The 16,698-nt window shown below is 31.7% G+C and overlaps 1 protein-coding gene across 1 annotated transcript; it reads right to left on the reverse strand.

Annotated features, from left to right (window-relative positions):
* Window positions 1–1,106: 1,106 nt before the first annotated feature.
* On the reverse strand, window positions 1,107–2,831 carry LOC107425651 (U-box domain-containing protein 26). The gene has a single exon (XM_016035668.4). The coding sequence runs from the start codon at window positions 2,781–2,783 to the stop codon at window positions 1,302–1,304; it is 1,482 nt and encodes a 493-aa protein (XP_015891154.3). The 5' UTR covers window positions 2,784–2,831; the 3' UTR covers window positions 1,107–1,301.
* Between the last annotated feature and the right edge of the window lie 13,867 nt (window positions 2,832–16,698).

Below are 16,698 nucleotides of genomic sequence, written 5' to 3' on the forward strand. Positions count from 1 at the left end.
AATTGTAAACATATCAATGTGCCCATCAACGCATATTTCAAAAATTTGAACGAAAGATAAAAAGATGCTGCTTTAGCAGAAATGCAAGAAAATTCTTGTCTTTTTCCTTGTTTTTCAAATAAGAATATATACTTGATTCTCATTCGCACCCCGATGAAAACAAAGAATAGATAAAATCTGCATAAGGACAAGCAGCCCTACAATGTTATGCAAGAATGGATTTTTCTACCATATGGAAATTCTAGGTAAAAATTGATTTGAAATCCCAAACAAAAATTTGTCCATAATTTATCCTATTATTGGTAATAGGATAGTGAAAGACATTCTATACCCATAATAGAATGAATAAATTTGTTCAAAATTCTTGGACCAAAAAACTACTAATGAAAGTATACATATTACTATTTAAAATGGATCACTTCTTGGGTACATTCAAATCAAAATGGAGTCTACGTTGAGGTTGCGGATAAATTATTATAGCTTTCTATTTAATTGTACAATAATGGGGTAGAAATTAATTATGTCATGTGTTTCTTTTTATTTACTTGTTTTGTTCTTGTAATGCTATGGAACACATATCTCAACATTGATTGTACTCTAAGCTATAATTAAGATTAGTACCCACTAATTAAATGAAATTTTCAACATCTTCATGTAACGAAACCCCAAAATAGAAATATCTGGCCAAAAAAAAAAAAAGCCCAAAATAGGAAAAGAAAATTACAAATCTACTTAACTTAATAGGTGGAATATTTAACCAAAATTGATTTTTTTTTCATTGGAAAAATTGTAAACAACTCTAGCCCTAATTGGAACTTAGATTAGTTGAACAAAGGAATTAAATTAGAAAAATGTTTTTGTCATCAATGGTAATTCTTATTGATAAAACTTGTATATCATTTGACAATTTAAATAATTGTCCCAAAAAATTCTTTTATTCAAATAGAATTTTAAAATAAAAAAAATTAATATATAATTAAATATTTTCAATTAATAATTGCTATATAAATTTTGGTTGCATATTTTTTCAAAAAGTATTTATAGGGTTCGAATGGTAAAAACACTAATTAGAACTTTTCAGATTAAAGTATATTATAGTTTCTGACTAAAAAAAAAAGGGGGGGCTATCGTCCCGAAGGACTATAATAAATCACACAGTAAAGAAATTTAAACCCCACATATGTAGATATTAACCAGACTTGCATCAAATCCTCTACTCTAATTTTTGGATCCTAGGTCGACCCGACTCCATATATATAGACCCTTAAAACTTAAAATTGAAAAAAATAAAATAAAAAAAATTACACATGCTTTGGGTCCTCATTCCACTTGGATCTTAGCAACTTTAGTAACATTCTCGCCTTTGTTTTGGTCCTACCACTGCACTGACTCTGCAGAAGCAACAGCAACTGAGTCAAAACTCCAGCACTAATGGCTTCCTCTCTTGCCTGCAAACAACCATGGCATATTATCATAAGCGACTCAATGGCACTCTCACTTCCTTGGTGATCTGATACCCTGAAAACCATCTTCACAAGAGCTTTCATGGCATTTGGATTCTTAATCAATGCCTCTTTCCCACTCTCAACCCCTAAAAGCTTCTCGATTGTTGCCATTGCCATTGCTGCCAAGCTACTTTCTCGCCTTTCGATCCCCGAAATGTACTCGATGAGCACATCCATTGTACCCCCTTTGATCAAAAACTCTATGTTGAATTCCAATGAACAAAATGCCCAAATGGCTCTAATTCCTGAATCTGATGCCAAATCATTCTGCTCAGTAACCACAAGCTCAAATATTTCTTGCAAGAGCACGTTCGATTTTCCAAGCATAGCAAAGAGTTGTTTAGTCTCTGTGGAAGATGAGATGGCCTCTATCAAAAAGCATAGATTCATCTTAACCACTGATGTACCTTGCTTGAATAAAACTAGGAAAGATAGAAATTTAGACTCTTCTTTCAGGGCATTTAGGGACTCGAATTCGCCGAGTGATAACAATTTTATTATGCAAAAAAGAGCTTGCTCTGCTACCTTGATGTAAACCTCGGAGAGCTGGGCTTCAAGTTTCCCAAAAACCAGTTCCAAAAGCAGAGGCATGAAGCCCAATTGAAGCAAACATGAATTCCTTGATGATGATGATGATTCTTGAGATAAAACTTGGATTTTGTTCAGTGCGTCCAGCTTGCTATCTAGAGAGGAATCATTGGATTCAAGGATGTGTTTGAGTGAAGATAGAGATTGAATCGTTTCCAAGTAATCAGAGTCGAACTGGTGACCAAATTGAAGCCATTGATGAATCAAATGGCGAAGAGTGTGGTTAGGAACAATGGTCGGATCATGAAGCTTCTGCATTGTGACTGGACAAGTGAGATTACCTGCTGACAACCATTTCTCAATGCTTGATCTGTCATAGGTTTGACCTGTACACAGAGTGACTGGATCTTTGAACAAGTCTAAGCTAATTGGACACCTAAACAAGTATGGAATTGCCATTTGCATTTGATGCTCAGCTTCTTTCATAGAAAAAGAAGAAGAAAAAATCATGAAATGGCTTAAGCTGGAAATCAAAGAAATGAAAACAAAACACAGTTTTTGAAGTGGGTTGGTTTTTGTACCAGGTTTTCTAGAGATAAAAGAGTGAATATGAAAGAGAAGGAAATTAAAGAGATTTGGATTGGATGAGTTTGTTTGTGTGTGTGTGAGAGAGATAGAGATAGAGAGAGAGAGAGAGAGGGGAAAAAACGTGCAATTTAGTTGGATGAATGAGAAGGGAAAAGCAAACATAGGTAGGAAGAGCAGAAATGGGCAAAAGAAGAAGGGGGTTATCCGAACGAAAGAGAATGCTACTAATTATAATATAGAATAACTGTGGAAAGCGGTCCCCTACAAGCTGGTTTTGATTTATTAATTCAGTCAAACTGACCCACCAAGAGAAAAATACATTGTAATTGTCTTTGAACTTTGAACTTTGAATCCATCCATGCGTACTATTTTCAAACCAAAATAAAATCTAGAGAGAGAGAATCTGACAAAGGTTAATAATAGCAGTCACAAGTCTCATGAGAATAGCAAATATTTTGGAATTCATGGATGGGATGAATATCATCCAAGTTATGTGCATAAAATTGTCAAACTTATTATTCAATACCTTCTTTATCATTTTTTCAGTTGTTTTATAAACTAAAAATTAAAAATGCATCAGTTGTCTACATCTATGTAATAGTGAACTACTAAAATCTTGTATGGACATATAAAATAAACTTATCAATACGTTTTTAAATTTTAACATTTAAAACAATATAATTGTTGATAATGCAACCATGAAATAGATGTGTTGTGAACCTAGTTGTGCTTATATAAATAAATATATATAGAACTGCTTGTTTCTTACGTAAATTCTCCAACCAAATCAAACCAATAATTAGGTACAATTTTGGATTTTTTTTTTTGTGTTATTCTTTAAGTTTATACCAATTTGAGTATAATAGACAAATATATATATGTTACGTGACCAATTCAAAACTATCGCAGGATAAATTTTTATGTTTTGGATAAATATTAGATGTACTTTTCAATATTTCATTATGGTAAAAGATTTATGGCGAGATTTAATTATCATAATCTGTCTTCATAAGTTATTAATTATATCAAAATTATATATATAGTGAGTTTAAAATAAAGTTTTAATATACGAAAATAATATGATATCTTCTTTTTTTAGATTTTAAATCATATTTAAAATTGAAATTTATAAATATATTTATTATAGAGTTTTATTATGTCAATAAATCTATATTTGATCAATTTTTAAATTTTAAATTCTAACTTTTACGAAATTTAATGGTCATGAAATTAGTTTAATAAAATAAAACGGAATTTATTTGAAACTAATTGTGTTTGTAAATATACATATATTTGTATTGTTTCATTTAGTGAAATAGGAAAAAGAAATTATGTGAAAACTTACGAAATTTTTGGTCTTGTAGACGTATACAAGTTTTACAATTTCTAGTTTTTCATTCAAGAAAATGTCTTCGAAAAATTCAATTTCGAAATCCATAACATATTTTTTTGATTAAAAAAAAATTTCCATAATATACTTTGAAGCTGATTTAATACACAGGATTTTATTTTCCTAACATTCACTCCATATTTTCAAGAAAAACAGCAAAATTGTTTCATAGTCCTGCCGGTTGTCCCAATGTTTTTCTCAAATTCAATTAACTCATTTTCACTCAATCTTGATTTGGAACTAATTTTACCTAATAAATTTTTTCAGTTCACGCACATGCAAGGTTCTAAATATGTTCATGCATCAAATCAGCTCTTAGGAGATTCTCCAACTAACAATACGATCCATAGGGGAACCTATGCTTTGGGTACTTTTGACCGGCCAAACATTCTGATTAGTCAATTTACAGCTGCGGGTGGGCCACAGAGTTCCCATCCACAGGATCACTATCGAACGTTCAGCGAGTCTTTGAATACTATACTAATGTTTTAAAAATTTTGTTGTAATGGACAGTGTGACCGAACTTATAATAAATATCATGTTTATATATAACTTAGATGTTATATTTCATAAATTATATATAATTTGATTAGGTGATATTGCTTATCATACAGTAGCAGAATTGATAACTTTAATATTCTATTGGATATAATTTTTTCCATTTCAGTCCTATGTCCACCGAAGGTGGGGATTTGTCACCTTCCATGCGTAGCCGAAAAGTATTTTCATTTTATTATTAAAGGATGAGGCAGAGAAAGCAACAAATACTAAATGCGAGGGGAAAAGACAACATACTTTCTTCTTCTCTGTCAAACCCTTTCAAACCCATTACATATAATGAGTTATAAATATATATAATATTTTTATTGAATTTTAATATGATAAGGGATTTGTAGAAATAAATTGTAAGGAGGATTATTTATAATTATTAAATTATATAAATTATGTAAATTTAATGGTTATGAATACTTTTTTATTTTTTATATTTTTACACACAGCTCTATATATGTATATATATATATATATTAGTTGAAGAAAACAAAACTTAAATGTTTTACCAACAACTGGTAAGTTTGGCAAAAAAAAGAAACAAAAGTTATAGATGCTAGCAACAAAAAGACAAAACAGAGGCTATCAAACCAAACTTTAAAATCAAGATTAATGTGTTGAAAAATTGGCCTTTGAATGCTATCTTGTCTGCCATATGAACATATCAAATTCCACTGATAGTAGATAATTGGATGAAATGATTAAAATATATTCTTCTTAATATTAGAATTTAGTCAATGATCATAACCAATCAGAAAATTAAAAGCAAGGAAAATATTATTTCACGCAAACTATGGACCATTTTTTTATTGTTATTTGACTGCAGAGCCACCCAATTTATATCAAACTCTTGTATATTTAGTACAAGAAATTATGCTTTATCTGCTTCAAAATATGTAATATATGTATATGTTTAATGGATTAATGACATTGTCAATGATATAATGAATATGGCTTTATAAATATATTAAAGAGAATAATTTGAACAATTTTGTTTTTTATTTTTTGTTTGTTTGTTTTTCTTCTTCTTCTTGTATTCATTTATTTATTTATTTTTATACACTTTCAACTTATGAATATGTTTAGTCTTAGATATTTCTCTGGAACAGATCAATGGTCAAGCCAATGATTTTTTTTTTAATTTATGCTTATTTATAATAATAATAATAATAATAATAAGGGGTAAATATAAAAGCTCCTTTTGGTGTTTCATTATACTTTTTGCAAAATTTCATTTTTTTTTATGAGTTTGCAAAAATTGATTCAAAGACTTGAAAGTTTTGTTAATCTATATTTTTAATTATTTCTATTAACCTATGTGATAATTGTTTAATTAAAAAAAGGACATGATGATTTTAACAAGATAAGAATTTTTAACTAAATGATAATTTGTCAAATATATTTATCTTAATATACTAAAATATATTATAATTTTTCAAATATATTTAACTAAATATATTATAATTTTTCAAATATGTTTAACTAAATAAATTTATCATGCATATAACTTACTTAAAAAAGCTAATCTAATTAAAATTATCATATAGTTTTTGTTAAAAAAATGAAAATTATCACATAGGATAAATAAAAATTAATTAAAATATTAAAAAAACTTGAAGTCTTCATATTAATAACTTAAAAAAAAAAAATTAAAAGTAATTTAACTTTAGTAACTGTGTAAAGGTAATTTAGACAATTAACTGGAGAGAAAAGAGTGAAAGTCAGATATTAAAAGTTCTAAAAGATGCTCTTGTATTTACCATAAACCTTAGGGAGATAAAATATTCCGTAATAATAATAATGTTAAAGATACTAAACTGTTTAGCAGTGGAATAGACTATATTCGACTGAAATATTTCAAATCTAGGGCAATCAGGTTACTTTTAACTTAAAACTGATTAGATTAATTATAATAATCAAGTTCAATTAAATTTCCGATTCAATAAATAGACTAATAATATAAGAATATTTAATTAATTTGTATTATATTTTATTTATCTATTTATTATATAATTTGTTAACTATTAATATATTATCATATCATTTATTAAAGGATTTGAAATCTCAAACAATACAGCAGAGAAAAAAATCCACCCAAAAAAAAATAAAAAAGAAGTAGGGAACGGTGGGTTTTGAACTTTTGGCCCAATGTTTCTAAAAAAGAAATATAAATAAATAAAATAAGTAAAACTTTTGGCCCAAGGCAATGATAGTTTTATTAAGTTGTAATTAGAGAGGAGGGTCCTTGTGTTGGTGGGTTTTGAACTGTAATCATTAACCACGTGTTTGGACATGCTCGGCAAATCATGCCACTATATCTATTTTTAAGACTGGCAATGATTTTATCAATTAGACATTTACTGTATCACAAAAATTAAAATAATAAAAAATTTTACAGTGACGAAAAAGTCGCAGCAAGTCATTATTGAACAATAAACACAAAAAACAAAAAAAAAAAGAAAAAAAGGAGAAAGGAATTGGTTTTTTTAATTTTTATTTTTCCTAAAAGCGAATTTAAGAGGACATCAATGTAATTTTATTCTCATATTTTTATGAATACTTTATGCTTAATATGATTATTTTTAGATTTTTTATTTTCTCAATTTTTTTAACCATTTTGTCCAAAAAATTTTTTCATTTATAAATATTTTATTAATATCAGCAACCAATTATAATACTAGCTAATCAATGTTGCCAGATCCTTTAATTTTTTTTTTAAAAAAAAAAAGGAGGGAAGGAAGAAATTGACATTATGCCATATTTGAAGGAGACATTGCTTAAAAACAAAAACAAAAATACCAAAAAAAAAAAAAAAAAATTCAGGGAGCGAATTGGAATTTCACGCAAGTTGAGGGAGGCATCATATAATTTTCCTAAAACAAAGAGTTAAAAAAAAAAGAAGTTAATATGATTAAAAAAAAAAATAAAGAGAAATATGAAGAGCTTTGACTCTCAAAACAACAACTTTATATAATCTTCCACTATCCAAATTTTATATTGTTGTTATGTGTTTTTGTTTTTGTTTTGTTTTATTTATTTATTTATTTATTTTTTGAATATCCTTTTTTACTTCCAATGTAACACTCCGTCTCCATTAGTGGTTCTGTTACTCTTTTCCGATATTGTTTCCAATTTAATCATTACATTTTATATGAGATTTTTTTGTTTAGAGTTTTCCAAGAGGTCATCCATCCAAGGATTGCTTTTGCCTAAGCACACTTAACTTCGAAGTTCTTTTGAATTATGACTATTCTAAAAAGGTTTCAGTGATATGAGAATTGTTATTATACATTTGAATTATCCCTGAATCACACTTTGGCGATGTGGCATTGAACACCAAATAGTCTGCCAGTGTCCCGCACCCGCCTACACCAGTCGTCACAATCCACCCTCCTTAGGGCACAACATCATTTCTGGCACATTTGATGAGAATCCGTCCGCATCTGCACAATCAACAACCCGTTGGAGTGCCGATCCTTTACAGTTGAAGACCGGGCCAATCACTAGGGCTCAAACCAAGAGATTTAAGGACAACCTAGCTTGCTTTATACAAGGAGTGTTCAATTCTCAAAAAGGCTTGTCAATACCCAAAAATTCAAAACCTGTTTTAAGCATCCAAGTGGTGGAGGCCAAAATAGACTCGGATAGTTGGTTTAGTGCATTTATGGACTTCGGATAGCAAGGAATGGATCCAATACTTCATGAATTCAATGAATATCACTAAAAGATCATGGAAACAAGTCAAGATAGAAGCAAAAGCTTCCAAGAAGTCCATTTGTGCATGGAAGGAATTTTTGGCCGGTTTTGTTGTATTTGTTGCTGGCTATGTTGTATTTTGTTGGTTTGTCATTTTCTCTTTGTTCCAATCAACGGCAATGTATGGGAGTCATAATTAATCCTAGTTGGCATCCTACATGGCATATGGGAGCTTATTTGGAGACTTTACAAGCTGAAAATTGATCAAAGATAGCTTAGTAGTCAAACTAATAAACTAGTTTCCTAATTTGAATTTGACTTTTTGTTTTAGGAAACTATCTTTTATTTTAGTTTTTATTTGTTTATTTGCTGGATAAATCAACTTAAGAAAGTTAGAGTTTTATTATTTTGATTGTAAATTAATTAATTTCTTTTTCAAAATTAATGAATTAATTAATACAAATTAGATTAGGAAAGGGTGTGAAATTAAGCAATTTCCTAATTTGATTCTATGTTGGCCGAAATTTTCTAATCATTTTAGGGTTTTATTTTTTTCATTCAAAGTCTATTTAAAGGTTTTCAATGAGAAAACACCTTTAATATTATTCAAAAAATTATTTGTGAGATAGAATTCTGTTTATTCTCTTTGAATATCTAAAACACCATTAGAGAGTGAGTGTTTTAGTTTGACTTATCAATAGGACATCCATTACCTGTTGTGGCGTCTTCAACATATACTAAGGTTTCTAATCATAGGTTGATTAGGGGTTGAGGTGGCCATAAGAACTTGAACTTAATTATTTGATTCCGCGCTAATATAATACGGGGTTTAGGTGCGAGTTGACCTAAGTTCGTATCATTTGGTATGAAAGTCGAACTTTGTTCAGGTTTGATTTATTTTTATTTGCTTTATTTTTTTTTGTGTTATTCTGCAATTTTAACATTAGGTTAAGTTTGTTTCATTCTTCTACACGTTCTACGTCTTAAAAAAAAAAAAATCATTCATAACCAAAATTAGGTTCCTTGTTTTACCCTATTTTTGCTTCCTGGTTTGTTGGTTGTTTTCATCTTTGTTCTTAGTAATTTAGTTTATTGTTGATTTTTCTTTTTGCTTTGACCTTAGTTAGTTTCATTCATATGTTCAAAAAAAAAAAAAAAAAAAAGAAAAAAGAAAGAAAAAAGAAAAAGAAAAAAAAGGAGGATTTGCGGCAACAAATACAAATTCATAAAATTTGCAAATTTGTAATTTGTGGTCACGGGTTTGATTTTTGTTGGAGTTTAAGTTGCTGTTTGTGTTGTTTTTGGTACTTCTGGGAATTGTGTTGCATTGTTATATTTGTGATTAAAAAAAAAAAAGCCAAAAAGCCGAGTATATAAAAAAAAAAAAAAACACACACACACACACACACAAAAGGCCAGTTTGTTGAATTTGGAGTTTGAACTTTGTTTGCTGGAAAGTTGTGATATTTGGAGTTGCTGGAATTGTATATTGCTTCTGGAAAATTGTATTTTTGAGTGCTAAAATTATTTAGATTAAAATTAGTTAAAGGATTTGATACAAAAACTTGAATTACAAAGAACAACAACTAACAACTCTTCTGTATTTTTGTTCAATTTGATTCTTGTTCGTGTTTGAATTTCTTTCTCTAGATTTTATCCTTGAATTATTGGTTTATTAATATTCTGGTCAGCTTTTATTCATTCCAAAAATTTTCTGTAGATTTACCTTGTTCTTGCTTAGAAAAGTCGAGAACTAGGTTTTATTAATTCACTCGGTATTGCTTACTTTTGCTACTGTTTTGTTGATAAGTTTAAATTAAGGTACACTTTTGATCTAGCTTATGTTTAAGTGTGTTTCAATTAGAACTTTGAGTTAATTCTTTGAGTGAAAAAATGCAAGAGAGTGTGAGCTTAAAAGAGAATAAAAGCCGAAACTATTGTGTAAACATGAGTGTCGAAACCTTATTTGAGTGAAACACATGATGGAGTGTTTTTGGTGAGGATTTATTTTATTTTTGCAATATTTTAATAACATGGTAGATTCAAGAATAAGGACAGTGGATGGTTCATTAAGAATTAATGAAGAAGAATTCATAGGATTAAAGGGTGATTCCCGAGCTACAGGGAGTGGGGGTGAGCACACAGATATGATTGCTGTCTTGGAATAATTACAGCAGATGAATGCTTACTTTGATCATCTAGATCAAAGATTGGATAAAGTTGAGAACTCATAAGGTGGGCTAAATACAAGGTTTGATGTACATGGAGGCCGAGGTCGAGGTTGAGGAGGTCGTACCTAGAGACGAATTTGGGGAAGGTAACTTTGGAGATAACCTTGAAGAAGAAGTTGATGATATTTTTACACTCCAAGGAAGACTAATCCATGGGAGGCTAGCAAGGAATGAGAATGATGAGTTTGGAAATATTAAGGTCAACATACCACCTTTTATGGGAAAAAGTAATCTGGAGGCTTCCCTAAAGTGGGAGGAGCAAATGGAGATGATATTCAATTGTCATAACTATTTGGAAACTAAGAAGGTAAAAGTGGCAGCTATGGAATTTGGACATTGATGTGATTCCGCCCGAGCCCGCACTACCGATAACTTGTTGGGGTGCTGATCCGATACGGATAAAGACCAAGCCAATCACAAGAGCTCAAACTAAGATATTTAAGGACAACCTAGGAGCATGTATACAAGGGGTAATCAATTCTCAACAGAGCTTGTCCGTACTTGAAGATACAAAGCCTATTCTAAGCATCAAAGTGGTGGAAGCCGATACGGACCCAGGTAGTAGTTTTGGTGCAAATATGGACAATGGGCAGCATGAAATGGTTCCAACTCTTTATGGATTCAATACATATGTCTAAGAGGATATGGAATCAAGTCAAGGCAGCTTCCAAGGCATTCAAAAAGGGGTTGTACGGACAGCTTCAAATTTGGCCTTTTTTTTACTGTATTTTGTGCTGGCTTTACTGTATTTTGCTGAGTTGGATTTTTTTTCCTCTTCCAAGCATGGGCAACGTGTGGGACTGCATATTCAGCTTATTTTGCATCATACAAAGCATATTGAAGCTGATTTGGAGCTCAATTTGATCAAAGATTGGTCAAAGTCAACTTAGTCAAAAAGCTAGTATTGTAGTTTCCTAATTTGATTCTACTTTTTGTTTTAGGAAATTACCATTAATTTTTAGTTTTTATTTATTTATTTTCTAGAAAAATAAGTTTAGGAAAGTTATTATTTTATTATTTTCATTGTAAATTAATTAATTCCTAATTCAAAATAAAGGAATTAATTAATCCAAATTAGATTAGGAAAGGAGTGAGAATTTCGGCCACCATAGGAAACTACTTTGTATGGCCGGTTTTTCCTTTGTTTTTAGGGTTTTATTTTGTGGCTTTTTAGCCTATTTAAAGGCTTATTTTTCAATAAGAATACAACTTTGATTTGATTAAGAAAATACTTGTGAGATTAATTATCTCTTTGTTCTTTGAGAACATCTAAAACACCATTGGAGAATTGGTTGTTTTAGCTTGACTTATCAATAGGTTTTCCATCCCCTGTTGTGGCGTCTACATTATACCAAGGTTTCTAACCATAGGTTGGTTAGGGGTTGAGGTCAATTCCATTAGAACTTGAACTTAATTAAGATCCGGACTAATATAATACGAGTTTAGGAGCAGGTCGTCATAGGTTCGTATCAGACATTATGCACTCCAATGGTGGACAAATGAGCAGAGTACTCAAAGGAGAGTTAGTGATGAATTGATTACTATTTGCCGACAAATGAAAGGAGCCATGAGGAAGCGATTTGTACCGACTCATTACCATAGGTTGCTGTATCAAAGACTCCAATCATTATCACAAGGTAGTAGGACCGTGGAAGATTACTACAAGGAGATGGAGATACTTATGATGAGATTGAGCATGAATGAAGACAGGGAAGCAACCATGGCACGGTTTCTAGGTGGGTTGAATCAAGAGATAGCCAATCAATTGGAATTACAACAATATGTGGAATTGGAAGAGATGTTGCATGTGGCTATCAAACTTAAGAATCAATTCAAGAGGAGGGGTACAAATTCACAGTTTGGAGGAGTATCAAACAGCGTGAGATCAAATCCAAGTGCTTGGAGAAGTAATCCCATATATGACAACAAGCCAAAACCGAAGCTAAGTGATGAAAGCACCAATCGGCCGAGGAAAGAAGCCAAAGCCGAATCTGTCCAAGCACCAAGGAATGAAGGTAAATTTGATCCTAAACCTTCTAGAACTTATGATATTGTGTGTTTTAAATGCTGGACGAGGACACATCGCTAGCCAATGCTTGAATAGGAGAATCATGGTGATGAAAGGTAATGGTGGGTTAGAATCTGAAAGTGAAGAAAGTGAGGATGAAACTGAGCAAGAAGAGGAAGAACTTGAAGATGAAGTTGAGACCTTAAATGTTTCACATGTCGAATAGAGTTTGGTGTCTAGGAGAGTCTTGACCATGTACAAAGATGAGGATCAAATTCAAAGAGAGAACATCTTCCATACTCATTGTGAAATCCAAGGTAAGGTTTGTAGTATGATAATTGATAGTCAAAGTCGTGCAAATGTAATTAGTAATGTTATGGTTGAAAAATTAGGATTAGTAACAATTAAACATCTTGAACCATATAGATTACAATGGCTTAATGATAGTGGTGAAATAAAAGTAACCAAACAAGCCAAAGTAAAATTCAGTATTGATAAATATGTGGATGTTGTTTTGTGTGATGTTGTGCCTATGCATGTCGGATAATCGGATATATTTTATTAGGTACACCATGGAAATTTGATAAAGATACTATATATTATGGTATAGAGAATGCTATTGTTTTTAGATTTAAAGGTAAAAATATCAAGCTGGAACCATTGACTCTCAAAGAGGTATTTAGAAATCAACTTCAAATACAACAGAGGAGGGAGGCCGAAAAGCTCCAAGAAAGAATAAGTGTGGCACTCATGACTTTAACACCTATTCAAGAGGGTAAGACCAAACATGACCAACTAGGTAAGTGTCCTAAACTCAAACTTAAGGGAAAAGAAAGAGAGAAAGCCGAGAGGGTGAAAAGATGAAAAAGCGGAGAATGAGAGGAAATGTGAGATGGCTGAGAGAGAGAAAGAAAAAGGAAGGAAAGAGAAGAGAAATAAAATTTTTTACTTAGATTTGGCAATAATAATAAAGCAATTTTGAATAAGAAACTATTGCTGGTCATGATTTATAAAGATGCTTATTTAAAGATGCTTTTGTTGTATAGAACTTTATCTATATTGTTAAGAGCTTTACTTAGTGGAAATTTGAAAATTTGGAAGAAATTATTTGCTAACTTTAAAAAATGTGATTTTTGTAAAGATAAATTGGTATTTATAGGATTTTTTGTGATAGTGTTTGACCCAGGAGATTGGGTTTAGTTGCACTTAAGAGAAGAGAGGTTTCCCGAACAATGCATGTCAATGCTTATGCCTCGAGGAGATGGACCTTTTCAAGTTTCGGAGAGGATTAATGAAAATGCCTACAAACATGACCTACCGAGTGAGTATAATGTTAGTGCTACATTTAATGTTGCTGACTTATCTCCTTTCTCAGCAGGTGATGATTTTGATTTGAGGGCAAACAATTTTCGAGAGGAGAAAATGATGATAATCCGCCTGCACTCGTACAACCAACAACTTGCTGGGGTGCAATCCTATACAGTTGAAGACCTAGCCAATCACTAGGGCTCAAACCAAGAGATTTAAGGATAACCTGGCTGGATTTATATAAGGAGTTTTCAATCCTTAAAAGGACTTGTCAATACCCAAAGAGTCAAAGCCTGTTTTAAGCATCCAAGTGGTGGAGGCCGATATGGACCTGGGTAGCTGTTTTAGTGCATTTATGGACTTCGGGCAGCAATGAATGGATCCAACACTTCATGAATTCAATGAATATCACTAAGAGGTCATGGAAAGAAGTCAAGGTAGAAACAAAAGCATTCAAGAAGTCCATTTTCACATGGAAGGAATTTTTGGCCGGTTTTGCTTTATTTGCCGCTGACTTTGCTGTATTTTGTTGGTTTGGCATTTTCTCTTTGTTCCAATCAAGGGTAGTGTATGGGAGTCATATAATCCTATTTTTCATCCTACATGGCATATGTGAGCCAATTTGGAGCCTTTACAACCTAGAAATTGGTCAAAGATAGCTTAGTGGTCAAACTAGCAAACTAGTTTCCTAATTTGAATTTGACTTTTTGTTTTAGGAAACTATCTTTTATTTTGGTTTTTATTTGTTTATTTTCTGGAAAAATCAACTTAGGAAAGTTATAATTTTATTATTTTGATTGTAAATAAGTAATTACTTTTTCAAAATTAAGGAATTAATTAATATAAATTAGATTAGGAAAGGGTGTGAAATTAGGCAATTTCCTAATTTGATTCTATGTTGGCCAAAATTTTCTAATCCTTTTAGATTTTATTTTGTTCATTCAAAGCCTATTTAAAGGCTTATTTTCAATGAGAAACCACCTTTAATATTATTCAGAAAATTATTTGTGAGATAGAATTTTCTTTGTTCTCTTTGAACACCTAAAACACCATTAGAAAGTGAGTGTTTTAGTTTAACTTATCAATAGGACATGCATCACCTATTGTGGCATCTTTAACATATACCAAGGTTTCTAGTAATATGTTGATTAAGGGTTGAGGTGACCATAAGAACTTGAATTTAATTTTTTGATTCCGAGCTAATATAATACGTGTTTAGGCACGAGTTGACCTAGGTTGGTATAAACATTTCCATATGGGTACATGCTTTGATACATTTATAACAACTCGCTTCCTCTAGCAGGTTTTTACCTAGCCGGAAGTGTGCTAGAGAGGATGTTGTACCCGAAATTGGTGGATTGTGATGACTAGTGTGGGCGGGTGCAGGGCATTGGCAGGCTATCTAGTATTCAATCACACATCACTTGGTTGAAGATTAAAGGATGATTCAAATGTGATAATAATCACTCTCATAACGCCGAGACTTTTTCAAAGTAGTTGGCTTCAGGGTTTCAAAGAACTTTGAAGTTAAGCATATCAGAGCCTGTATTCGTCTGGAAATGTGCCAGTAAGGACGCTGAGCTCCAAGAAGGTGGATTGTGACGGGTGCAGAGCAATGGTAGGGTACTTAGTGTCCAAACCCACATCACATGGATGTAGATTAGGGGATGATTCAAATGTGATAATAGTCATTCTAATAACGTCAAGACCTTTTTAGAATGGTTGACTTCAGGATTTAAAAGAACTCCGAAGTTAAGTGTGCTCAAGCGAAGTAATCTAAGGATGTGTAGTCTTTGGAAAGCTCTAAACAAAACAAATCTCATACCAAGTGCAGTGACTAAATTGGGGACAATATCAGTAGAGAGTGACAAATTTGCCAGTAGAGGCACAATATTACGCCCAATGCCTGATCGAGTGGTAAAGTATATGAGAGATGAAGACTACATGAAATTGCCAAGGCGATGTACACGAATCCTAAGTTGTGTGACAATTCCAAGTATTGCACATTTCACAATGATTATGGACATTTAGCCCCGTCAGTTGACAGTTCTAAGGATTGCACATTTCATAATGACTATGGACATATAATCCTGTTAGCCGAAATTTCATAAAGACTATAGACATTTAACCCCATCAGCTGAAGTGGGAGATAGAACATATAATCAAGAAGGGATATCTCAAAGAGTTTATGCTAGCACATGAAGACTCAAGTAATGATTAGTCTAGAAATGACAAAAGTAATAATAAGTAAAGGAAAGAAAAATTTGGATCATCCTATTTGAATAAAAGAGAGGCAAAATGACTATGGAAATTTAATCCCGTAAGCTAAAGTGGGAGATAAAACATCTAATTAAGAAGGGATATCTTAAAAAGTTTATGTTAGCACAAGGGGACTCAAGTAATGATCAGTCTAAAATTGACAAAAGTAATAAGAAGTAAAGGAAAGAAAATTTTAGATCATCCTATTTGAATGAAAGGAGATGGACATTTAACCTCGTAAAGTGGGAGATAAAACATCTAATCAAAAAGATATATCTCAACTAGTTTATGCCAGCACAAGGGGACTCAAGCAATGATCAATCTAGGAATGACAAAAGTAACAATAAGCAAATGAAAGAAAAATTTGGATCATCCTATTTGAATGAAAGAAGAGGCAAACAACAAGAGGATCAGTCATAATACATCATGTATGCCATCTTTGGACCCACAAGTTGAGGGGAAACTATGGTTATGAGGAAATGAAATATCAAACAAGTCCAAATAGCGTTGATAAAAGTGGTAGAGTCTCGGAACTCTAGGGTACCAAACATTACCTTTACAAGGGAAGATGAAGAGAGTTACAAATGGCTCATGATGATGCACTCGGGGTAAAGCTTTCAATCTCTGATTGTTTGG

This window comes from Ziziphus jujuba, chromosome 7, assembly GCF_031755915.1.
Source record: "Ziziphus jujuba cultivar Dongzao chromosome 7, ASM3175591v1".
In the NCBI taxonomy this organism is placed as follows: domain Eukaryota; kingdom Viridiplantae; phylum Streptophyta; class Magnoliopsida; order Rosales; family Rhamnaceae; genus Ziziphus; species Ziziphus jujuba.